At 47.7% G+C, this 25,450-nt stretch overlaps 2 protein-coding genes across 2 annotated transcripts in view; one reads left to right on the forward strand and one right to left on the reverse strand.

Annotated features, from left to right (window-relative positions):
- Positions 1–4,406, reverse strand: part of TMCC2 (transmembrane and coiled-coil domain family 2) — a gene marked incomplete at its 5' end in the record, with an annotated part of 31,564 nt that extends 27,158 nt beyond the window's left edge. Inside the window, one exon of the mRNA XM_083878365.1 lies at positions 4,320–4,406. Within this exon, the coding sequence (XP_083734491.1) occupies positions 4,320–4,406 (87 nt within the window). The remainder of the gene's footprint in view (positions 1–4,319) is intronic.
- Positions 4,407–5,350: 944 nt separating this feature from the next.
- DSTYK (dual serine/threonine and tyrosine protein kinase) overlaps positions 5,351–25,450 on the forward strand; it is a 33,183-nt gene continuing 13,083 nt past the window's right edge. Inside the window, exons 1-7 of the mRNA XM_083878346.1 lie at positions 5,351–5,684; positions 13,405–14,276; positions 15,098–15,749; positions 17,522–17,796; positions 19,175–19,258; positions 21,523–21,699; positions 24,316–24,445. Of these exons, the coding sequence (XP_083734472.1) occupies positions 5,459–5,684; positions 13,405–14,276; positions 15,098–15,749; positions 17,522–17,796; positions 19,175–19,258; positions 21,523–21,699; positions 24,316–24,445 (2,416 nt within the window). The 5' untranslated portion in view covers positions 5,351–5,458. The remainder of the gene's footprint in view (positions 5,685–13,404; positions 14,277–15,097; positions 15,750–17,521; positions 17,797–19,174; positions 19,259–21,522; positions 21,700–24,315; positions 24,446–25,450) is intronic.

Consider the following 25,450-nt stretch of genomic DNA (forward strand, 5'->3'; position numbering starts at 1 on the left):
CTCCCAGGATCCACACATCCCTACTGGAGTGCACCATGAGGATCCTGGGAAGGCTGAGAATCCCATCCTCAGACCCTGGGAAGGCCAAGAATCCCATCTCTGGACCCTGGGAAGGCCAAGAATCCCATCCCTGGATCCTGGGAAGGCCAAGAATCCCATCCCTGGATCCCTCCCTCACATCCCATCCCCAGCTCTCCCTGCCCTGCTCTGCCTGGTACACACTGCAGGGAACATTCAGCCTGGAATGATGCTCCACGTCTCTGCTGCTCCTGGAAACCCACTGGGGTCCCTCCAGCAGCCTTGGGAAGAGCCATTCCCGGGGGAATGATGGATGGGGCTGCTCCAGCTCACCTCGGCAGAGTCCTGCCCACCCCAAAATGTGCCAGAGGTTAAAGGGAAACGTGCCTGAGGTGTTGGGACAGGGAGTTTCCTGCACTGTCCTGGGTGGGATGGTGAATCCCATCCCTGAGTCTCCGATTCCACATCCTTCCCTTCCTAGCAGGGGATCTCCAGCAAAAGGAATCAAAATAAAAAGATATAAAAATAAACACCAAAATAATAAATAAATACCAAAATAAAAAGATATAAACCCATAATTTTTTTATATTTATATATTAAGTATATTAATAGAATATATATTATATATAAAGTATATATTTTATACTTAATATATAAGTATAAAACTAATATAAGATACAGTAACATATAAAATAATATTAAAATAATATTAAAATAACATAAATATATATAATACATAATATGGAATATGTAATATATAATATATAATACATCATATATCATATACAATACATTATATATAATACATTATATAATATGTAAAATACATAATCTATAATATATATTACATAATATACATTATATATTATGTAAAATTAATATAAAATATATAACACAAAATAATATGCAAAATATATAATACAATAATATATAAAACCAAAATATAAAACATATAAACCAAATATATTTTATATATATACAATATATAAGTAGAAAATTATTATAAAATCTATAATAACATCTAAAATGTTTATTATATATAAAAATAATATAGAATAATATAAAAAACAAAATAATGTGAGGAATTGGGAGGTTAATGCTCCACCTTGTCCCCCCTGCAGCCACTCCTGTCCCAACCCCGCTGCTCCTGTGGTGGGACCTCCCTTGTCCTTCATCTCCCGCTCCTCAGGAGAGGCTCCCCAGGTGCACAAAACCCTGAAAAAGCTTTTTTTTGCCCGTGGATGTGGGGCTGGGAACAGGGGAGGGATGAGGCCAAAGCCTCTGGATGGATCCCTGCTGGTCTGGGCTTCTGGGCTCAGGAGCTGCCAAAACCAGAATTGTCACCCTGGAGAGGGGAACAGGGTCAGGGTTGAGCCTTCAGCCCTGGGCTGGGTCAGACTGCTGGGGAAAACGGATCCGGGGAAAACACAGATCTGAGGAGAACAGAGATCCAGGGAGAACACAGATCCAGGGAAAAGACAGATCCAGGGAAAAGAGATCCAGGGAAAACAGAAATCTAGGGAAAACACAGATCCACGGAAAACAGAGATCCAGGGAAAAACACAGACCAAGGGAAAACAGAGATCCAGGGAAAACCCTTGGCTCAGAAGAAGTGGCAGTTTTGGATGCAGGGTTTTGGATGAGTCCCATCACTCCTGCAGAAATCCCTGCCACCAATGGATTCCTGAGCAGAGCTGTCACACACCAGCTTTGCTCCTTGCCATAACTTATTTTTTCCTCTCTCTTTTTCCCCTAACTAAGCCCTGGCTGTGGGCAGAGGAGCCAGAGCCAGGCTGGGGAAGGGAGAGCTGCCACGAATCTGCTGGATTTCAGGGATGGAGGTGACACCGGGCAGGCTGTTGTTTCCAGGGTGCCACCTCAAATCCATCTCCAGCTGGCAGCAAAGAGTTTACTCTGATCCTTCCCCTTCCATGGGGACAGGAATCTCTGATCCTTCCCATCCACGGGGACAGGAATCTCTGATCCTTCCCATCCACGGGGACAGGAATCTCTGATCTTTCCCCATCAACAGGATCAGGAATCCCTGATGCTTCCCCATCCACAGGGACAGGAATCTCTGATCCTTCCCATTCACAGGGACAGGAATCTCTGATCCTTCCCCATCCATGGGGACAGGAATCTCTGATTCTTCCCCATCCACAGGGACAGGAATCTCTGATCCTTCCCATTCACAGGGACAGGAATCTCTAATCCTTCCCCTTCCATGGGGACAGGAATCTCTGATTCTTCCCCATCCACAGGGACAGGGATCTGAATTTGGAGCAGGGACAGCAGGACCAGCTTGAACCCACCCCAGCAGCAGTTCCAGAGGGGTTTTGAGGCAGGAAAACTCAGATTTATCAATGGTGCCACTCGTGGTGGCCATGGCACAGTGCCCAGCACTCCGTGGCATCTGTGGGCAGCAGCCCAGGCCCAGCTTTCTCTGCTTTCTGCCCAGTTTGAGGATTTATTTTAATTAATTGCTAGGCTCCAAATGCATTAAAGGTGAGCACTGGCAGCAAACCTGCGGGAGGGCAGCACAGCCCAGATCGATAAAATCAATGGGGATTCATCCAGCCTCAGATGCTGCTGCTGCTGGATGAGGCTGTGGAGCTCCAGCTCCAGCCCTGGAATGTTTGGGGTGGTGGGAGCAGCCATGGGAAGCTGCAGCTCCTTTTTGCCCAAAAATTCCCAGCCCTTCCTGAGCCTCTGTGCCCAGGTGGGATGAGAAGGGACAGGGGTGGGAAACAACACCTTGGCCAAGTCTGGATGCGCTGAACCACCAAAACAAGCATGGCCCTGAGCTCCAAATCATCACAGATCATGGAATTACAGAAACAGAAAATCATGGAATGGGAAAGGGACCTTAAAACTCATCCAGTTCACCCCCATTTGGGTGGGCAGGAAACCTCCCACTGTCCCAGGCTGCTCCAAGCCCTGTCCAGCCTGGCCTGGGACACTTCCAGGGATCCATGGGCAGCCCCAGCTGCTCTGAGATAACCTGTGCCACCCTCCCAGCCCATGGATGTGCCTGGCCCTGGTCCCTCCAGCTGTTTTTAGGGCAGCACCAGCTGTTCTTCCCCAGCAGCAAAGGCAAAGCAGCCTCAGGAGCTGCTGGGCCATGGAGGGGAACCTGCAGCAGCCACGGGGCTTCCTGTGCTGAAAGCAGCCGAGTTCTCCTCTGGGAGCAGGGATTTCTCTCCTTTCTGAAGGGCTGGCTGCAGGCACAGCACCAGCCTGGCAGTGCCACCTCCTTCCTGGTGACCTTGACCACACCGGTGACACCTCCAGGGCCACCTGGGCTCAGTCACGGCCAGGGTCCTGCATCCCACGGCTGAGCAGAGACATCTCCCACTTTTCCCAGGGCTTTTCGAGAGGAAAGGAGTGGGAGCATCCCCTCCATCCCATCACGGGGTGACTCTGAGCCCATCCCACTCTGCCCACGGCGTTCCCACGCCCGGAGCTCCACGCTGGGAATTCAACCCCGTTCAACAGCCTGGGGAGGGTCGGAGCTGCTGCTTTCCCGACCTCAAAGGGAATTGTGTGCCCGGTTTCAGGCCGGGTCCTCCCTCCAGGACGGGCTCCGGCAGTGCTGCAGCGCCGCGGGGTTTGTTTTCCTCATCCTCATCCCCAGGCCCGGCAGGAGCAGCCTCGGGGCCATTTCCACACCGTCACTCCCCGGTGCCGCAGCCCTGGATCCTCGCGGAGCATCCCCCGCCCCGACTCCCGGCACGGATTTCCCGGGATCTGCGCAACCCCTCTGCAGCCCCCAGAGCCCCGTTCCCAGCCTGGGATTTCTCCATCCCGGGAGAATCCCTATCCCAGGAGTGTCCTCACATCAGAACCATCCCCATCCCGACCCCAAGAGCATCCTCATCCCAGGAGGATCCCATTCCAGCAACATCCTCATCCCAGGAGCGTCTCCATCCCCGGAGCATCCTCATCTTCTAGGATCCAGTAGGACCGTCCCCATCTCCGGAGCATCTGAATCCCAGGAGCATCTGAATCCCAGCAGGATCTCTGTTCACAGCACCATCCCAGGAGCATCCCAGTGCAGGAGCACCCAATTCCCAGGGGTACCCCCATCCGGGAGCGCCCTATTCCCAGGATTATCCCAATTCCGGAGCGCCCCTATCCAGGAGCCATCCCGCATTCTCCAAGGTCACACCTGTAGGACCGAGGGGATGGGGCTGGTGGCACCCCCGAGCTCCGTCGCCCCGGTGACCCCACCTGTCACCACCGGGAACCCCTCGGGATTTTCCGCTCCCCCCGTACCCCACCGGGACGCTCCCGCCGCTCACCTTCAGATCGGGGGGCTTGGAGCGCGCCGGCGGCAGGACAGCGCCCGCCTCGGGGGCCGCCGCCGCTTCGCCGGCCTTGCCCTCCATCGCGCCGTGACCGGGCGACTCCCCCGCGGCGCCGGGATCCTCCTCGGGCTGCTGCAGCTCGTCCGAGCGGCACCGCTTCATCCCGGGAGCGCCGTGCCCGCGGCGCGCGGGGAGGGCGGGGGGCCCTTACGTCCGCGGCGGCGGCGGCGGGCGGCGCCCCGGCGGCCGCTGCGGGGCCCGCGGGCTGCGCGGCCCCGGCCCGCCCGCCCCGCCGAGCCCGGGCCGGGCGGCGGCTCCGCGCCGCGGCGGCTCCGCGCCCGCCGCCGGCACCGGCATCGCCACCGCCGCCGCCGCGCCTGACGGGCAGCTCTGCTGACCAATAGCAGAATGAGGGAGGAGGGGTTTCGCGCGGCGATTGGCGGAGGGTGCCCGAGGGGCGGTGCTGGCGGGAGGAATGAACAAATGAGGACGCGCGGAGGGCGGGGCCGCCGCTGGTGATTCGCGGAGGCGGAGTGGAGCTGGAGACGGGCGCGCCACCTCCTGCCGAGCCGCTCCGCGCAGCGCGGGATGAGGGAGCAGCGGGCGGCCTTCGGCCTTCCCCTTTTGCTTCCCCCTTTAACATACATCATTTTATGGTCGTTCTCTTTTTTTGGAGTGTTTCTTCTCGTCCCCCGCGGGGCTGCGCAGAGGCCGCGGAGAGAGGTCGGCGGCCGCGCTTCCAGAGACTACAATTTCCATGAGGCTTTGTGGCACAACAGACTACAGCTCCCGGCGTCCCCCTAGCGGGCAGGGAATAATAAAACTACATTTAAACAGAAATAAACTACGTCTCCCAGCGCGCCTCGCGCGCGGGGTGCGCCCGGCCTCCTCCCCCTTTGCCCTGCGGCGCGCCGACAAACGTTCCGCGCACACGCAGCGCGGCCAGTGGAGGCGCTTCCCCTCGGGAGAAGGCGGCGGCCGCGGGGGTCGGGGGAAGCGGGAGGGGCGGGGGGTGGGGGGGGTCGGGAGGCGAGGAAATCCTCGGGGAGGTTCCCCGAGGAAACGGCGGCAGCCTGGCCGGGCCTGAGAGCTGCCCGCAGTGGGGAGGGGATAGCGGGGCGGACCCGGAGGACATGGAGGGCGAGGGGGCCCCGTCATGGCGGGGTCCTGGCGGGGCGGTGCGGGAGCTCTGCCGCTCCTTCGGCCACTACAACCGGCACCTGGCGCGGCTGCAGCACAACCTGCGAGAGACCAAGAGGTTCTTCCGCGACGTCAAGTTCTCCCAGGGACATCCCTTCGCCTCGGCGCCTGCCGGTGACGGCTCCCCCTCGGCCGGGGATGGGGGTCCCGGGGACGGCGGTGAGAGAGGGGCGGGGACGGCCGGGGAGCGCGGCCCGGGCGGGGCCGGGGAGGCCTCGCTGGCCGGGGCGTGTGAGGGTAAAAAGGGGATCTTTGGGGGTCTCTGAGGGGTTTGTGAGGATTGCGGTGCGGCTGAAGTGTCCGATTTGGGAGGGTTAATGGGGGTTACGGGGCTGGGCGTGCCTGGAGGGTGTGAGAGGCTTTGTGGGGTGAAGGGAGGAAGGCAAAGGGTGATTTAGGGAGGGGATTTAGGATGCATATGAGGAAAATACTGTTCTGTCAGTGGGTGGTGGGGCACTGAGCAGGCTCCCCAGGGAATGGGCACAGTCCCAGAGCTCCGGGAGCGTTCGGACATCTCTCCCAGGGATGCACGCAGTGGGATTGTTGGGCTGTCTGTGCAGGGCCAGGAGCTGCATCCATGATCCCTGTGCCTCCCTTCCGTGATTTTATGACGAGGATCCTCTCCCTGACCCCCACCTGCAGCTCCAGCCCCACAGGGAGAGAGGAACAGGCAGAACCTGCAGAAGGTGGGATGAGGGAATAGTGAATTCCCAGGAATTCCCTGGGCATGGTGGCCTCATTCAGGGGCTCTCTGGTCATCTGCTGCTGTTGACAAACAGAGCCGCGGGTGGCACCTCTCCTGCCACGTGCAGCCCTCGGTGTTTCCATAAGACTGTCTCGTGAAACGTCCATAAAGATCTTCTTCATTAATCCCCAAACGGCTCCTGAGTCATCTCTCTTGGCCACTTGTCCAGGATTCTTGTCCAGGATTCTTGTCCCTGCTTTGTCTTGTGCTCCAATTCGTGGTTTCATGTTTAAAGTCTGGAGTTTTTCTGTCTGGGTATATATAAAAAAAAAGAATAATTTGGGTTTGGGCAGATTTGGGGTTCATTTTCCCCTTGTGGTACCGTGGAGTTGTGGCTGGAAAGGTTTTGGGAACACGTTGGGATTTTGGGAAGTGGCTTCTGCCCCTCTCACCAGTCTGGGTAGGGAATGAGGTTTTTGGGAAGGAGCAGAGCCAGGACGGGCGATTCCTGTGATGTTTGGAATTTGGGATTGTTCTGCCTGGAGAAGAGAAGGATTTGGGGTGACCTGAAGGAGCCGATGAGAAAAGATGGAATATTTCCAAGGGATGGAACTCCAGCACAGAGAGAATGGCTTCCCACTGCCAGGGGACAGGGATAGATGGGATTTTGGGGAATAAATCCTTCCCTGTGAAGGTGGGGAGGGGCTGGGATGGAATTCCCAGAGGAGCTGTGGCTGCCCCATCCCTGGGAGTGTCCTAGGCCAGGTTGGATAGTGGATGAAATGGATTAAAAACGGATAGAATGGATAAAAAAATGGATGAAATGGCAGCCTGGGATAGTGGGAGGTGTCCCTGCCCATGGGATTGGACAATCCCTTCTGACCCAAACCATTCCAGGATTCCATGGGCTGGTTTGGATGGGATTTTGGGAATAAATCCCTCCCTTGGAGGGTAGGGATAGGCTGGGATGGAATTCCCAGAGAATCTGTGGCTGCCCCATCCCTGGAAGAGCCCCAAAGCCAGGCTGGGATCAAACTATGACGGTGGATTTTGTCCCTTTTAGGTTTTTAGGTGTCAGGAGATTTAAGGAGCACAGTTTTCCTTGACTTTCCCCCCAAAATCTGCCCTTCAGGTGGCACCAAAGTGGAGGAATTTTGTCCAGGGACTTGTGCAGGGTCAGTTTTGTGCAGCACAGAGAGGAGCTGGGCAGTGGAGTGGGGTGGTCAGGACACAATTCCCGAGGGAAAATAAACCTGGAAATAAAGGTGGATGTGTTGGAATACAGACAGGTGTGAGGGGTTTGCTTTGGAGGCACCTGCAGGACGGACTGTGACAGCACAGGGAGGGAAATTCCCTTTGGATCAGCTTCCAGACACAGCCAAGGCTGAGTATCTGCTGAGTAGGAGCCCCTGAGCCCCTCAGGTGAGCTCAGGGTGGTGCTTCAAGGAGGAGATAAATCCTTTTATTTCCCACTTTCCCTGTCTGGAGCATGACACAACAACACCCATCACTCAGAGGTGGTTACTCTGGGGTTACTCCAAGGTTACTCCTGGTAGCAGAACCAAACTGGGTCTGTTTGTGAGGGAAGGGAAAGTCGTGTTTGCTCTGTCTGCCTCTCCCAGGGAGTCAGCAAAATCCTGCCACTTCCCCAGAGCTCCCTCTGCTCCTTCGAGGCAGGCTGGGAATTTTGTGTGATCCTGGAATTCCAGAAAAAAAAAAAATAATCCCCCCCCCAAAAAAAATCCCTGAGGTCCAACAAACAGATTAACTGGAATTATTATCCAGTTATTCTTACGGATGTACAAATAACCTCTTGGAATTGCCTTTTGGGAATGTTTTCCCCCAATCCTGAGGGTTTTGGGTTCTTAGGGAGCTGCGAAAACAAAACCTGAGTTGGGCACTCACAGCATAAAATAGGTAAAGATTTATTTTTAAAAAAATCAATTTGTTTTTTGCTCCTTGGGGTTGTTTTCTTTGTGCTGTGCCTCTTATAATTTGAGCAATCTGGCCTGGAAGACTGAGGGTTTGGAGGTTTCTTTTGCCTTATTTTAGGAATTTTTTGAGAAAATCCTCCTAGTTTTGGCAGCAATTGGAGGTTTCCTTAATGCTGTTTGCTGAGACTCAGCTTCCAGTAATAAATGTATTTTTTAGGGAGTTATCCAGAGGGTTTGAAGGTGTTTTTGTGCTGACTGAGGGTTTTATCCTGTTCAAATGTGAGCTCTGCTGATATCACTGTGATCTTCTAAAGATCAGTGCTTTTTTGGGGGTAAAAAGCTGGGTTTAAGAGCAGTGCAGAGGTGGCTGGAGTGGGATTTGTGAGATGACTCCTCAGGCTGATGAAAGGAGGATTCCCCAAAGAGCTTCAGAGGATGGAATTTGGTTCTGTAGCCTTTGGAGCTACTGAAATGGGAATTAATTGGAATTTTTTTTTTTTCCTCCTGGAATTAACTCCAGAGCAGCTGAAATTGGGATTAATTGGATATTTTTTCTCCTGGAATCAACACCTCTGTGCTGATATGGGAGTAAAAGTGGGTTTATTTACATTTCCAGACTGGTTTGGGTTGCGAAGGACCTTAAATCTCATCCAGTCTCACACATGGAAGTCTCACAGCTGTTTTGGACACCTCAGTTCATACAAATATATCAAGATTAAATCTTGTGGTGCTCCTAGCCTGCTGGAAGTCCTGGCCAGAATCCTTGAAAAACCCCTCAATGCTGGCAAAAACAGGGTCTGGAAAAGGGAATCGAGGCCATCAAAGTGCAGGAAAAAGGGATGAGGCAATGCTTGGGACTTTGTATCGATTCCATAAATCCCAGCCGAGGATGCTGTGCCAAGCTTTGAGTAGATTTGGGGAGGAACCCTGCTGAGAGCCGCCCTTGTTCCCTGGACAGGCCTCCTTTCATACCGGGAATTCATGGGATGTGCTGGCCCTGGGGCTCCCCCGAGGCCTGGAGGGCTGGTCACACGGCCCAGCCCAGGCACGGAGCTCTTGCCCCAGCCCCTGGCACTGCTCCTGTAGGCACTGCATCCCTTTGGGAAGGTCTGATCCCAGTTTTTGTCGAGTCCCTCTCACTCTGGAACCGTGTCCGTGCTGATTATGGGGTGTGGAAACATGGGAAAGGTGTTTTAACCCTGGATCCTGGAGAAAAGATGGATGTGGCAGGGCTTTAGGAAAAATTCTGATCCCACTTTTTGTTGAGTCTCTCCCACCCTGGATCCGTGTCCATGTTGATCACGGGGTGTGGAATCACAGGGAAGGTGTTTTAATCCTGGATCCTGGAGAAATGATGGATTTGGGAGAACTTTAGGAAAGGTTTTATAACACAGATCTTGGAGGAAAGATGGATCTGGGAGGACCTTGGGAAAGGTGTTTCAACTATGGATCTGGGATGGAGCTCCTGCTCCAGCCCCTGGCACTGCTCCTGTTGCTGCATCCTTTTGGGAAGTTCTGATCCCAATTTTTGTTGAGTCCTTCCCACCCTGGAGCCATGTCCGTGCTCATTATGGGGTGTAGAAACATGGGAAAGGTGTTTTAACCCTGGATCCTGGAGAAAAGATGGATTTGGGGGGACCTTGGGAAAGGTTTTATAACACAGATCTTGGAGAAAAGATGGATTTGGGAGGACCTTAAGAGAAGTTCTGATCCCAATTTTTGTCGAGTCCCTACCACCCTGGATCTGTGTCTGTGCTGATCATGGGGTGTGGAATCACAGGGAAGGTGTTTTAACCACAATTCCTGGAGAAAAGATGGATTTGGCAGGACCTTAGGAGAAGTTTCCCAGTAGCCAAAGGAGTTCCAAGAAGGCTGAAAAGGGAATTTTTACATGGATAAGGGGAATGGCCTCCAGCTAAAAGAGGGAAGGTTCAGATGGGATATAGGAAGAAATTCCTCTCTGTGAGGGTGGGGAGGCCCTGGGATGGAATTACCAGAGAATCTGTGGGTGCCCTATCCCTGGGAGTGTCCAAAGCCAGGCTGGAGCAGCCTGGGATAGTGGATCTGTCCCTGAATGGCAGAGAAGCAGGACAAGCTTTAAGAGCCAACCCAAACCATCCCAGGATTCTCCTTCTCCATCCACATAAACAATCCTTCCAGAATTCCAGCTAAGCTGCTGTGTCTCAGTGATTTTTCAGGGATATTTTTGCTGGAGAAGGATCCACAAATTCTGAGCCTGCCTGGAAAGAGCTCTGCTGCCTCTTTTCCCTTCAGAAAGCTGAGCAGAGAAAAGGCTCTGCCTGTGCAGCCCTCCCTGAATTGCTTTTTTCATCCTCCAGAGCCTGAATCCCAGGAGAAGCTCCAAGGAAGCTGCCAGATCAAAGCCGCCCTTCATCCTGCAGATGAAGGCTCAAATGTGCAATTTGTGGGATTTTTTCCCAGATCCTTATCTTTTGTGAGCTCCTGGTCAGCTTCCAGCTCTTGGGTCACTTGATGTGGCTCTTGAAAGGCTTGTTTGGAAAGAAAAACAGTTCCAAAAATCACGCTTCAAGGAGATTCTTCCCTTAAACCAAACCCAAACTCAGGATTTGGGGCTCAGAATTGGGGTTCTGTGGGGCAGAGGTGCAGTGCTGAGCCACAAAGAGGGTTTTTCCTTAGTTTGGGAGCAGAAAAACTCCTCCAAAATCCTATTTCCAGCTGGAAGATTTGAGGGGAAGGCAAACCTCGGGGACAGGGTTTTAAAGAAGCTTTAAACCAGTCTAAGACTACACAAAGAGCTCCAAATTCATCTGATTTTAATTAAACTGGAGTGATTAATCTGTCAGAGCAAGGAGCAGGAGGGTGTTGTAGGGTCTCTTTAATGGGGTTTGGTGTGAGAGGAGGATCCTGCTGGAGGGGAGGATCTTTGTTTTCCTGACAATTTGGGCTGCCAGAACATGACACATGAAAAAAAGAATTTTAACAGCACCTTCCCTGTCAAATCCCTGCTATTCCTTCCAGAATCAGAGTGATCCTGGTGGTTCGTGGCTCTCAAATTGGCCATTTTTAGGGATTTCCAGCTCAATTCCTATTTAATTTCACTCCTGGGCCTCGTGCCCTGGAATTTTTGTATTCCTGAAGTGCAGCAGATTCAGGGACTTGTTTGTTTTTGGGGCTGTCTGATTCACTCTGCTGCCGTGCACGAGGGTAACACCCGATTTAGCTCTTTCCAAAGCTGGATTTAGGACTTTTTTAGAAAAGAAAACAGGAGCTAAACTCAGCCCTGAGCCTGAAATTAGGTGAGGGCAGGGAGTTGCTCCATCCCATTGACCTGGGAATTCTTCCTGCGTGACTCTGCAGAGGGAAGATGAGTGAGGAGGGTGACGACAGGAGCTCTGGAGGAGACGTCGGATGTTGAGAAATTCCCTTTTCTCCTCCCCAGACCCATCCCTGGAGAGCTCTGCCAGCTCTGGGAGGATGTTGGGTTATTGTCGGGGTGGGGAGGGAGGGACATTTGTGGGGTCTGAGGGACGTTTGTGGGATGTTTGTGTGCCCTGAGGGACACTTGTGGGGTCTGAGGGGCATTTGTGGGGTCTGAGGGAATGTTTGTGGGTCTAAGGGAAGTTTGGTGGCTCTAAGAGACATTTGTGGGACGTTTGTGGGATCTGAGGAACATTTGTGGGATCTGAGGGACATTTGTGGGGTCTGAGGGATGTTTGTTTGGTTTATGGGACTTATGTGGGGTCTGAGGGAAGTTTGTGGGGTCTGAGGGACATTTGTGGGACGTTTGTGGGCTCTGAGGGAAGATTTTTGGGTCTGAGGAAAGTTTAAGGACTCTGAGGGAAGCTTGTGGGGTCTGAGGGAAGTCTGCGTGCCCTGAGGGACATTTGCAGGATCTGAGAGACATTTGTGGAGAGTGAGGGATGTTTGTGGGCTCTGAGGGAAGAGTTTTGGGTCTGAGGGACATTTTCTGGGTCTGAGGGACATCTGTGGGCTCTGAGGGAAGTCTGTAGGGTCTGAGGCTGTTCCAGAACCTTCTGGCTGCCAGCAAAGTGCCTTTCCCGAGGCTGATCCTGGGGCTACTGGAATTCCGCCACTTCCTGGAGGATTTGGTTTGTCCCTGGGAACTGCTGCTCCTCCTGCAGCAGCCTCGCTGAGGGAATTGTGCTGGTTTTCCTTTCCACGGGGAGGATTTCCTGCTTTTCCATGTCCCTAATCCTGGATTTTTGGTGCAGTGACACCCTTGGGTTATGCTGGGTGGTTTTGAGTGTAGCTGGAGCTGTCACCGAGCCCTGGTTGGGATTTATTTATGACACGGAACAGGAACGTTCTGTACAGCTGAGCCTTGAGAGCTTGGGAATGGCCCCGAGAGCTTGGGAACGGTCCCGAAAGCTTGGGAATGGCTCCGAGAGTTTGGGAGTGGCCTTTACAATCCACAGGGTCTCCTGGAGCACAGGGAAGCTGTTTCAGCCCATGGCAGAGTGTAGCCTTTGGGTGTTTTGACTGAAAACTGTTTTATTTTGATTTTTAGGGCTTTCCATTAAGATGCTGCTGGGCTCTAGGTAGATTCTTTCCAAGGAAACAAAATCCTGGAATATCCTGTGTTGGAAGGGGCTCATCCAAAGCCAACTCTTGGCCAACAATCCCACCCTGTCCCACAAGTTTTAAATAAAGCCCGGATGTGGCACTCAGTGTTGGGATTTAGTTGGTGGGGAGGTGTTGGGTCATGGGTTAGGCTTGGTGATTCCAAAGGGCTTTTCCAACCCAGTTCATCGTGGGATCGTGGGATTCCGTGGTTTTGGGGTTCTGTGATTGATTCTGTGATTGATCCTGAGATCCTGGGGTTTCGTGATTGGTCCTGGGATTCTGTAATTGATCCTGGGATTTTGGGATTCTGGAGTTCTGTGATTGAATCTGTGATTGATTTTGTGATTGATCTGGGATCCGGGGATTCTGTAGTTTTGGAGTTCTGGGGTTCTGTGATTGATCCTGGGATTTTGTGGTTCTGGGATTGATTCTGGGATCCTGGAATTCTGTGACTGATCCTGTGATTGATCCTGGCATGCTGTGATTGATCCTGGCATTCTGTGGTTCTGGGATTCCATACCAGTAATGAATTCTTTTCCTGGTTTCATGCCCATCACCCTGCCATGGCCCCATGCATTGGCACAGCAGGAATTCCCCCTCCAGAAGTGAATTCCTGCTGCTCTGGCCATGCTGTGGGGCTGCAGTGTCCCATTTTTCCCCTCAGGGATGACCCCTAACCCCTGTCCTGTTGCAGGGCACAGCCCGGTCTCATTCCCGCCGCACGAGGAGGAGCAGCTGCAGCGCTCAGTCAGCTGGCGGCCGTGCCTGCTGATCCTGGGCCAGAGCTGCAGGGCCAAGGGCCAGCTGCTCAACACCCTGCTGGGCCAGGACCTGCTGCCCATCCCCAGGGCTGCCACCGAGGAGCTGCTGCCTGTCCCCCAGGCTACCACCAAGCCCTTATGTGGGGGTGACACCATGGAGCTGCTGCCCATATCCAGGAGTGATGCTGATGAGCTGCTGCCTGTCAGTGGGCCTGGCACCAAGGAGCTGCTGCCCATCTCTGGGGCTGGCACTGAGGAGTTGCTGCCTGTCCCTGCGGCTGACACCGAGGAACTGCTGCCCGTCCCCAGAGGGGACGCCACGGAGCTGCTGCCCATACCTGGTGTTGACACTGATGAGCTGCTACCTGTCCCTGGGGCTGGCACTGAGGAGTTGCTCCCTGTCCCTGCGGCTGACACTGAGGAGCTGCTGCCCATACCTGGGCATGACACCACAGAGCTGCTGCCTGTTCCCAAGGGTGGCACCGAGGAGCTGCTGCCTGTCCCCAAGAGTGACAGCGAGGAGCCTCTCCCTATCCTCAGGGGTGACACCAAGGAGCCTCTCCCCATCCCCAGGGGTGGCAGTGAGGAGCGATGCCGGCGGCGCCGGGTGCGCCTGACGCACGGGGCGCGGATGCGGCTGAGCCTGGTGCTGCCCGGGCAGTACGAGCTGGTGCAGGTCCTGGCAGCGCACAGCAGGCACTGGGACACCATACCCGAGCAGGACCTGCAGGTGCCCAGGGACGCCAAGGATCCCGCGCAGAGGGTGGCAGAGCTGGAGGTGGTACTGCCACACCCGCTGCTCAAGGTGAGGGTGGCACCGGGCCGGGCACTGCTGAGGGGCGTGGGGAGCTTTTTGGATTGTCACTGTCCCCAGGCTGTGGGAAGCTTTGGGGTGGGACTGTCACTGTACCTGGGCTGTGGGGAGCTTTGGGTGGCACTGCCAGCTGTCCCTGATCTTTAGGGAGCTTGGGGTGGCACTGCCAGCTGTCCCTGGTCCATGGGGAGTTTGGGGTGGCACTGCTGCTGTCCCTGGTCCATGGAGACCTTGGGGTGCCACTTCTGCTGTCCCTGGCACGTGGGAGGTGGCATTTACAGGCCTGATAAATTAATTCCCAAATGTTCCCTGCCCTGTCTGTAGGGAAGTTGGGGTGGCACTGCCACAGCCCTGTTCAATAAATTCTCCTGCTGACTCTTTCTTGGGACACTTGTCCTAAGCTTTGTCCTCAAATTCCAAGGCTTTTGGTCCAAAATAAGGAATTCAGAGTTGTCTGGCAATCAGCTTTGTCCTAAACTCTTCAAGGATCTGGTCCAAAATAAGGAATTTGGAGTTAGGGATCAGCCTTGTCCTAGACTGGGCTAAAACTCCAAGGGTTTGGTCCAAAATAAGGAATTCGGAGTTAGGGATCTGCTTTGCAGGTGAGACTTTTAAGAATTCCTTTTTTTTTTTTTTTTTTTTTTTTTTTTCTGTGTGAATGAATTCCAGGGAATTTTTCCATGGGGAAAAACCTCTCCAAACCATGGGGAAAAACCTCTCCAAACCATGGGAAAGCCTCTCCAAACCACGGGGAAACCTTTCCAAAACATGGAAAAAACGTTCCAAACCTTCTCCTTTTCTATTTTCCCCAGGAAGTGGACATCGTGGTGGCTCCGTGCCGGGGTTTCCAGCTGGCTGAGGCCACCCTGGCTGAGTTTGTGAACCAAGTGCTGCCCGTCGTCACCTTCGCCATCAGCGAGCCCTGGCTGTCCCCGTCAGACCAGGCAGAACTTCGGGAAATCAAGGAAAAATTCTCCCTCCCCATCTTCTTCCTGCAAGTCCCTGAGCCCGGCAGCGAGGACAAACACCCCAAAAACCCCTCCAAGGACAAATCCCCACTACACCAACAGCTGCTGGATCTGGGCTACCTGAGCCCTTCCAGCCCCTGCGGCTGCGGTGTTCCTGGCTCCTCCATGCTGGTGGAGCAGCTGGAGAAGCTGCGCCTGCTGAGCACCTTTTCCAGGCAGGTGCTGCAGAAGCACCTGGTGGAGGCGGCCACAAGGCTGAGCGAGGTGCACGGGCGCTGCCTCAACATCTTCATCAACCAGGCGTTCGACATGCAGCGGGACCTGCAGATCACGCCCAAGCGCCTGGAGTACACACGGCGGAAGGAGAACGAGCTCTACGAGTCCCTGATGGGCATCGCGAACCGCAAGCAGGAGGAGATGAAGGAGATGATCGTGGACACACTGGGCAGCATGAAGGAGGAGCTGCTGGAGGATGCCGCCAGCATGGAGTTCAGAGGTGGGTTGTGTCCCCTTTGGAGGGTTGGGCAAAAGCCCGTTGTTGCCAGCTGGACACGAAAAGGACACTCACAGTCAGGGCAGAAAAGAAGGAGGTTTATTTGGGGATTCTGAGTTGTATAGTCTTTGGAGTTTGATCAGGGAGTTCCACGGTGGGTTCTGTCCCCTCTGAAGGGTTGGAAGACTTGGTTGCATGGCCCATTGTCGCCAGACGGACATGAAGAGAAGAACACTCACACAGCCAGCATCAGAGCAAAAAGGAAGGAAGTTTATTTTGGGATTCTGACTTATAAAGTCTTTGGAGTTTTGGAATTCTGACATATATAGTCTTTGGAGTTTGATCAGGGAGTTCCACGGTGGGTTCTGTCCCCTCTGAAGGGTTGGAAGGCTTGGTTGCATGGCCCATTGTCGCCAGATAGACACAAAAAGAAGGACACTCACACAGTCGGCATCAGGGCAGAGAAGAAGTTTATTTTGGAATTCTGACTTACATAGTCTTTAGAGTTTGATCAAGGAGTTTAAAGGTGGGTTCTGTCCCCTCTGAAGGGTTGGTCAAAAGCCCTTTGTCGCCAGATGGACACAAAAAGAAGGACAGTCACACAGTCAACATCAGAGCAGAAAAGAAGGGATTCTGAGTTCTATGGTCTTTGGAGTTTGATCATGGAGTTCAGGGGTGGGGTCTGTCCTCTCTGAAGGGTTTGGAGGGTTGGTCAAAAGGCCGTTGTCACCAGACAGACACGAAGAAGGACACACACACACAGAAAAGAAGGAAGTTTATTTTGGAATTCTGACTTATATAGTCTTTGGAGTTTGTTCAGGGATTGGGGGACGAGGTTGACACTTCTTTGACCCCACTGGTCAACCTAGAAGTCCATCAATTTGTCCTTCCCCCAGGAAGGAATGCATGATTTATAAAATGTCACTCTGTATGTTACAATGCCTGAAAAAACTCCAGTGCAGAATCTAAACATCAGAAGGCTGAAAAATCAGGGTGACAGCCCATCCCAGCTCTGATCCGGGATGGATCCCTCATGGAGTTCCTGCTCCAGCCCCTGGTACTGCTCCTGGCCCTGCATCCTTTTGGGGAGCTCTGATCCCAATTTTTGTTGAGTTCCTCCCACCCTGGAGCCGTGTCTGTGCTGATCACGGAGTGTGGAAACGTGGGAAGGGGGTTTGGGGTGTGCAGGGTGGGGGGTGGGAAGGAATGGGGAATCGGTGTAGGTTGGTTTTGTCCTGTTGGAGGAAGGGTTGGTGACCTTGGAGAAAATAATTGTGGGGGAAATGGTGATTATTGTGGGTGAAATGGTGAAAACTGTGGATAAAATAATTGTGGATAAAATAGTAATAATCGTGGATCAAAAAATTGATAATCTTGGATAAAATTATGATAATAGTGGATAAAATAATTGTGGATAAAATAATTAATAACAGTGGATAAAATAATTATGATAATATTGGATAAAATGATAATATTGGATAAAATAATGAATAATATTGGATAAAATTATGATAAAATATTGGATAAAATTATAATCTTGGATGAAATAATCTTGGATAAAATAGTGTTGATAATCTTGGATAAAATAATAATTCATAATCTTGGATAAAATAATAATAATTTTGGATAAATGATAACAAATCTTGGAAATAATAATAATAGAGTTGTGAGATCATGGGGAAAGAACTTTGTTTTTGAAACAACCTTTGGAGCAGTTTGTGCTCCTCAGAGCCTCCCTCAGGATCCCTTTTCTTACCAATCCCTTTTCCCTGCAGACATCATCATCCCCGAGAATGGCGAGCCTGTCAGCTCCAAGGACATCAAACGCTGCATCCAGCAGATCCAGGAGCTGATCATCTCCAGGCTCAACCAGGCCGTGGCTAACAAACTCATCAGCTCTGTGGATTACCTCCGGGAGAGCTTCGTGGGGACCCTGGAGAGGTGCCTCAAGAGCCTGGAGGAGTCCTGGGAGGGCTCCGTGCACCCGCCCCGGGGCCTGGACAAGGGCAGGGAGGGCTCCATGCACATCACCAGCAACTATCTCAAACAGGTCTGGGAGCAGGGGCCAGGAGATCAGGGATGAGGGGGAATTTGGGGTGCTGGGACACCAGATTTTCATAAATTTTTCATAAATTTGTATAGAATAATCAAATTACAGCCAAAAAATGCACATGAGATAACATGATAAGTCAATTATCTGTTAAATCTGTGTAAAATAATCAAATTATGGCCTCAAAATTCACAGGAAATAGCACAATAGATCAATTGTCTGTTAAATCTGTATGAAATAACAAAATTACAGCCCAAAATCTCTGGAGAAGGTCAGGGAGGGCTCCGTGCACATCACCAGCAACTGTCTCAAACAGGTCTGTAAGCTGGGGGCAAGGAGATCAGGGATGGGGGGGAATTTGGGGTGGTGGGACAGTAAAAATCAAATTACAGCCAAAAAACACACATGAGGTAACACAATAAATCAATTCTCTCCTGAATCTGTATAAAATTATCAAATTACAGCCTAGAACCACCCATGAGATAGTAGATCATCTCCTAAATCTGTATAAAATAAGGAAATTATGGCCTAAAAACACACAGGAAATAACACAATAAATCAATTATCTTCTAATTATATAAAATAATCAAATTATGGCCTAGAACTACCCATGAAACAACACAATAAATCAATTAGCTCCTAAATCTGTAGAAAATAATCAAATTATGGCAAAAAACCCCACATGAGATAGCACAATAAATCAATTATCTCCTAAATCTGTGTAAAATAATCAAATTATGGCCTAAAAACACCCATGAGTTAATGCAATAGATCATCTCCTAAATCTGTATAAAATAATGAAATTACAGCTTAGAACCACCCATGAAATAACACAATAAATGAATTATCTCCTAAGTTGTATAAAATAATCAAATTACAGCCTAGAAACACCCATGAAATAACACAATAAGTCAATTATGTCCTAAATCTGTATAAAATAACAACACATTTAATTATCTCTTCAATCTGTATAAAATAATGAAATTACAGCCTAGAACCACCCATGAGATAATAAAATAAATCAGTTATGTCCTAAAATCTGTATAAAATAACAACACATTCAATTATCTCTTCAATCTGTATAAAATAATCAAATTACAACCTAGAACCACCCATGAAATAACACAATAAATGAATTATCTCCTAAATCTAAAAAATAATCAAATTGCCACCTAGAGCTACCCTTGAGATAACACAATAAATGAATTATCTCCTAAATCTAAAAAATAATCAAATTGCCACCTAGAGCTACCCTTGAGATAACACAATAAATCAATTTAACCAAGTGATTTATGGAATATCCCATTTTTTTCCCCATTTTCACAGGCTCTAGCAGAGTTCCTAGCTGGCGGAATTCCCATTTTTCCCTCTTTTCCAGATCCTGAATGCAGCTTATCACGTGGAGGTCACTTTCCACTCGGGCTCCACGGTTACCAGGATGCTTTGGGAACAGATCAAACAGGTACAGACCCTTGGAAAAGGGAATTTTGGAGCAAAGAATCCTCTCAGAAATTCCCTCTGGGAGCTGGGAGTTTATTCCTGGGGGTTTCCATGTCTGGAAGTGCCCAAGGTGAGGTTGGATGGAGCTTGGAGCCAACCTGGGGTGGTGGAATGGGGTTAAAATTCAAATCTTTTGCAGTCCAGATTCTCATCCAGAGAGGGTTGATCAGGATAAAATCAGGGAGAGGTGTTCCCAAACTGGCCAAACCTCCAGGAAAGCTGCTTTTCCCTGGGCCAAGGTGTGGAAATTCCAGGTGCTGGATGCAGCATTTCCTGTAATTAGTGGGTAATTAAATGGCTCTGCCTCACCCTTCATTAGAAACCACAGAATTCCAGGTGCTGGGGTGGAGGAATCTGGGGTCAAGTGAGATGGTTTTTGAGGAAAAGTCGTGTTCTTGCTCATCCATCCCAGGAGGGAATGGAGTTCCAGCTCAGAGCAGGAATTTCAGGGAGATTAAAGCTTTAGAAATTAAAACCAAACCAAATCTGAGGGGAGAAGAGTGAATTGTCCCAAATGAAAATCTCACAGCCCAAATAAACCTCATTTACCAAATAAACCCAGGGATTTCCAAATGCTCAAAATCATTCCTTTACTCCTCCAGAGCACGAAGAACCCCTTAAAGAGGTATTTCCTTTCAAATAAATATCATAAAATTAAATATTCAACAAAGATAATGAAATATGTAATAAATATCACAAAATCAAATATTTAATAATATTAAATTATATATTTAATAAATATTAAGCGAAACATTTAATAAATAGCATTAAATTAAATATTCAATAAACATTAATAAATCAAATATTTAATAAACGTTAAATGAAATATTTAATAAAGATTACTAAATTAAGTACTTAATGAATATAATTAAATTAAATATTCAAGAAATATAATTATATGAAATTTTTAATAAACATAATAAATGAAATAGTTAATAAATATCACTAAATTAAATATTCAATAAACATAATTATATTAAATATTTAATAAGTATTACTAAATTAAATATTTAATATAATTAAATAGTCAATGAATATAATAAAACATTTAGTAAATATTAGTAAATTAAATATTTTAAAAAGATTACTACAATAACTATTGGAGAATTCCAGGCTGGCTTGATTTGGGAAGGATTTGGGAAGCTCATCCCATCCCATGGGACACCTCCACAATCCCAGGGTGCTCCAACCTCAATCCTTGGACACCTCCAGGGGTGAATTCTCTGCTTCAGGGCCTCCCCACCCTGGGAGTAAAAAATTAACAAATTAAATGAGTAATAAATTAAGGAAGAAGATTCTTTAGCCCATTTTGCAGCGATTCCTCTCATGATGGATCTGCTGCAGGAATCTCTGCTGATTCCTCATGTTCTAAATGCACGTTATAAAGTTGGCTTTTTGCGAATATTAGAATGAATATTATATTTATAATTGTACTGTATTATGTTTTGTTAATAGAGTTTAGAAAAGTGATGAATGTATTTTCTGATTGTGGCATAGTGTAAATAGTAAGAAGACATAAGTTTTTTTTCTTCTTCGTAACAGCTAAACTGACCAGGCCAGAAGGTTTGGGGGAAGGGTTGTCACCTTGTAACCCTGCATAAAAACTGCTAATTTTCTGGTTTTTTATCAAAATTAAAACAACCAAAAACCTCAAGAGAAAGATTTATGAGACCCATGTTACTAGCCAGAGTGGAGCCACTCACAAGTAAATCTATCAGATAAGATGATTGGGGAATACTTGAAACAGATAAAAACTCAAAAATAATGCATTAATATCTGTTGAATATGTAAAAACAGCAATCCTTAAAACACAGTAATTGAAAGAGAAGTGTGTGCTTTCTGATGAGGCACCCAGTTCCCTTTTGCCTTTCTGTCTCCTAATTGTCTATTTTTAATTTTTATTAAACTTACAAATTTTTCTAAGAGAGTGGAACTCGTTTTTCACAATTGGTAAATGAATTAAGAAGATTCTTTAGCCCACTTTGCAGCAATTCCTCTCAGGATGGATCTGCTGCAGGAAAGATTCTCTGCTCCAATCCAAGGATTTCCCCACCTTAGGAGTAAAAAATTAACCAATTAAATGATTAATAAAGGAATTAAGAGGATTCTTTAGCCCACTTTGTGGCGATCCCTCTAATGAAGAATCTGCTGCAGGAATCTGCTGATTTCTGTCTGGAATGTGAACAAATCCACAGATCCCTGACTTCTCCTGGCCCCTTTTCCCAGATAATCCAGCGGATCACCTGGGTGAGTCCCCCAGCCATCACGGGCGAGTGGAAGAGGAAGGTGGCCCAGGACGCCATCGAGAGCCTCAGTGCCTCCAAACTGGCCAAGAGCATCTGCAGCCAGTTCCGCACGCGCCTCAACAGCTCCCACGAGGCCTTCGCTGCCTCCCTGCGCCAGGTCAGCCCGGGGGGGCATGGGGAGGGGATTGGGGATGGAAATCCAGGAAAAATCTGAGCAGGAGCTCTGGGTTGAGGGTGGGAAAATGGAATTTCAACTGTGCAGGGAAAATCTGCCCAGGAGCTTGAGACTGGGGCTGAGAAAGGGGAATTTTAGCTGTAAAAGCAGAAAAAAACTGACCAGCAGCTTGGGGTTCGGAAAGTGGAATCTGAACTGCAAAAGCAGCAAAAAACTGAGTGGGAGCTCTGGGTTGGGAAAGAGGAATTTTAACTGCAAATCCAGCAAAAAAAATGACCAGGAGCTTGGGGTGGGGATGGGGAAGAGGAATTTTAACTGCTCAGGGAAAATCTGCCCAAGAGCTCAAGACTGGGGCTGAGAAAGGGGAATTGTAGGTGTAAAAGCAGGAAAAAAACTGACCAGGAGCTCAGGGTGGGGATGGGAAAGGGGAACTGTAGCTGAAAAAGCAGCAAAAAACTGACCAGGAGCTTGGGATAGGACTGGGAAAGGGGAATTGTAGCTGAAAAACTAGCAATAAACTGACCAGGAGCTCTGGGCAGAGGGCAGAAAAGGGGAATTTTAGCTGTAAAAGCAGAAAACTGCCTGGAAGCTTGGGATTTGGGTTAGGAAAGTGGAATTTTTACTGCAAAAGCGGCAAAAAACTGCCTAGGAGCTCGGGATTGGGATTGGGAAAGTGGAATTCTAACTGTGAGGGGGAAATCTGCCCAGGAAGTTGGGATTGGGGCTGAGAAAGGGGGATTTCAGCTGCAACAGCAGCAGTTTGTGCTTTCAGCACAGCTGAGGGCTGGCACAGCTGGTGTGAACGTTCATTCAAGGTTTTATTTCTAAACCAGACTTGTAAAGATGCTAAAACCTCCCTAAACTCCAGCTGTGTGTTTATTAAATGTACAGAACAACCATAAACAATTTACTAATTATATAAAACATCCACAAACAATTTATTTAATGTATAGAACATCCCTAAACAATTTATTTCATGTATAAAACATCCATAAACAATTGATTAAATGTACAGAACATCAGTAAATAATTGATTAAATGTCTAAAACACCCATAAACAATTGATTAAATGCATAGAAAATCCTAAAAATATGATGAAATGTATAGAACACCCAAAACTAATTTACTAAATGTATAGAATACCTGTAAACAATTGATGAAATGTATAGAACATTTTTAAACAATTTAATGTATAAAACATCCATAAATTAAGTGTACAAAACATGCATAAACAATTGATGAAATGTATGAAACGTCCCTAAACAATTATTTAAATCTATAAAACATCCATAAACAATTGATTAAATGTATAGAACATTCATAAACAATTCAATAAATGTATAAAACTTTCCTAAACAATTTATTAAATGTATAAAAACATCCACAAACAATTGATCAAATGTATAGGACACCCATAAACAATAAATTAAATATATGAAATATCCATGAGCAATTTATTAAATGTATAAAATGTCTGTAAACCATTTACTACATGTATAAAACATCCCTAAACAATTGATTAAATGTCTAAAACACTCACAAGCAATTTAATAAATGTATAAAAAACTTCTCAAACAATTGGTTAAATGTATAAAACACCCATAAATGATTTATGAAATTTGTAAAACACCTATAAACGATTGATGAAATGTATGAAACGTCCATAAACAATTGATTAATATATAAAACGTCTGTAAACAATTTGTTAAATGTATAAAACATCCATGAACTATTGATGAAACATCCATAAACAATTGATTAAATGTATAGAACACCCAAAACCAATTTATTAAATGTGAAAAACATCCCTAAACAATTTACTAAGTATCTAAACCACCCATAAACAATTGATAAAATGTATAGAACATCCATAAAAAATAAATTAAATGTATAAAACATCTGTAAACAATTGATGAAATGTATAGAACATCCATAAACAATTTACAAAATGTGTAAAACACCTATAAACAATTGATGAAATGTATGAAACATCTGTAAACAATTGCTTTAATGTATAGAACATTAATAAACAATTGATTAAGTGTCTAAAACACCCATAAACAATTGAAGAAATGTATAAAACATCCGTAAACAATAAATTAAATGTCTAAAACACCCATAAATGGTTTATGAAATTTGTAAAATAAACCCATAAACAATTGATGAAATGTCTAAAACACCCGTAAACAATTGACGAAATGTATAGAACATCCATAAACAATAAATTAAATGTATAAAACACACATAAATGGTTTATGAAATTTGTAAAATAAACCCATAAACAATTGATGAAATGTCTAAAACACCCGTAAACAATTGACGAAATGTATAGAACATCCATAAACAATAAATTAAATGTATAAAACACACATAAACGATTTATGAAATTTGTAAAATAAACCCATAAACAATTGATGAAATGTCTAAAGCACCCATAAACAATTGATTAAATGTATAGGATATCTGTAAATAATTGATTAAATGTCTAAAACACCCCTAAACGATTTATTCAATGTCTAAAACACCCACATTCACCCATTCCTGAAGTGTATCCCAGCTGTGGGGCACTGAGCTGTGCTGGGTGTGCTGTCCTTGCAGCTGGAGGACGGGCACTCGGGCCGGCTGGAGAGGACCGAGGACCTGTGGCTGAAGGTGAGGAAGGATCATGCTCCACGCCTGGCCCGCCTCTCCCTGGAGAGCAGGTCCCTGCAGGACATGCTGCTGCACGGTGAGACCCCCTTCCTCCTGCTCATCATCCTCCTCCTCCTCCCCAGGCACCACAGGCTGGGAAGGGGAATTGGGTTTTAGGGCAGATTTTGGGAAGAAAGCTCTGACTGGGTGAAAGTCTCTTCCTCCTGCTCATCCTCCTCCACCCAGGCACCACAGGCTGGAGAGGGGAATTGGTGTTTAGGGCAGATTTTGGGAGGAAAGCTCTGAATGGGTGAGAGTCCCTTCTTGCTCATCCTCCTCCTCCCGAGGCACCACAGGCTGGGGGCGGGGGTGGAATTGATGTTTAGGGCAGATTTTGGGAGGAAAGCTCTGAATGGGTGCTGGAAAAATCCCTTTTTCTGGCCTAGAGATGGGGCTCTTGAGGAGTGTTTTAAAGACTTATTTCATTTTATAATTTTGATTTTATAGTTAAAATCAATGATTAATTTTTAATTTTATAATTGAAATAATCTCACCTTGTTCAGCAGGGTGAAACAACAGAGATGTTACAATTCACGCCATCACAATCAGAAGCCAAACTATTTCCTAATTACGATACATTTCAAGTGTTTTTTTATACTATTTATTAAGTGTTTATATTATTTATGAAGCTTTTTAAATACTATTTCCTAATTACATTTTAAGTGGGTTTTTTATACTATTTATTAAGTGTTTATATTATTTATTAAGTGGGGGTTTTTTAATACTATTTCCTAATTACAATTAATTTTAAGTGATTTTTTCACTTAAAACAGCTTCTGCCCCACAATGCTGCTCATGCTTCTAAGCCAACCATCTGTTAAAATACCCTTTTATATTTTTAATAGATATATTATTTAATACATCTGTTGAAAAGGGGTTTGCTGCAATACATCTTTCATAATTCTATTTCTCCAAAACATCCAAGAGCAGAATGCAGAGGAGTGAGTGCAGTCTCTGCAAACGAACCCTGTGCCTCTTCTTTCCCCCTGTCCTGGTTTAGGGCAAATTTGGGAGCAAACCTCCAAATGGGCTCCCTCCAGAA

The sequence above is a fragment of the Zosterops lateralis genome, assembly GCF_965231275.1.
Source record: "Zosterops lateralis genome assembly, chromosome: 26".
NCBI classification, from domain to species: domain Eukaryota; kingdom Metazoa; phylum Chordata; class Aves; order Passeriformes; family Zosteropidae; genus Zosterops; species Zosterops lateralis.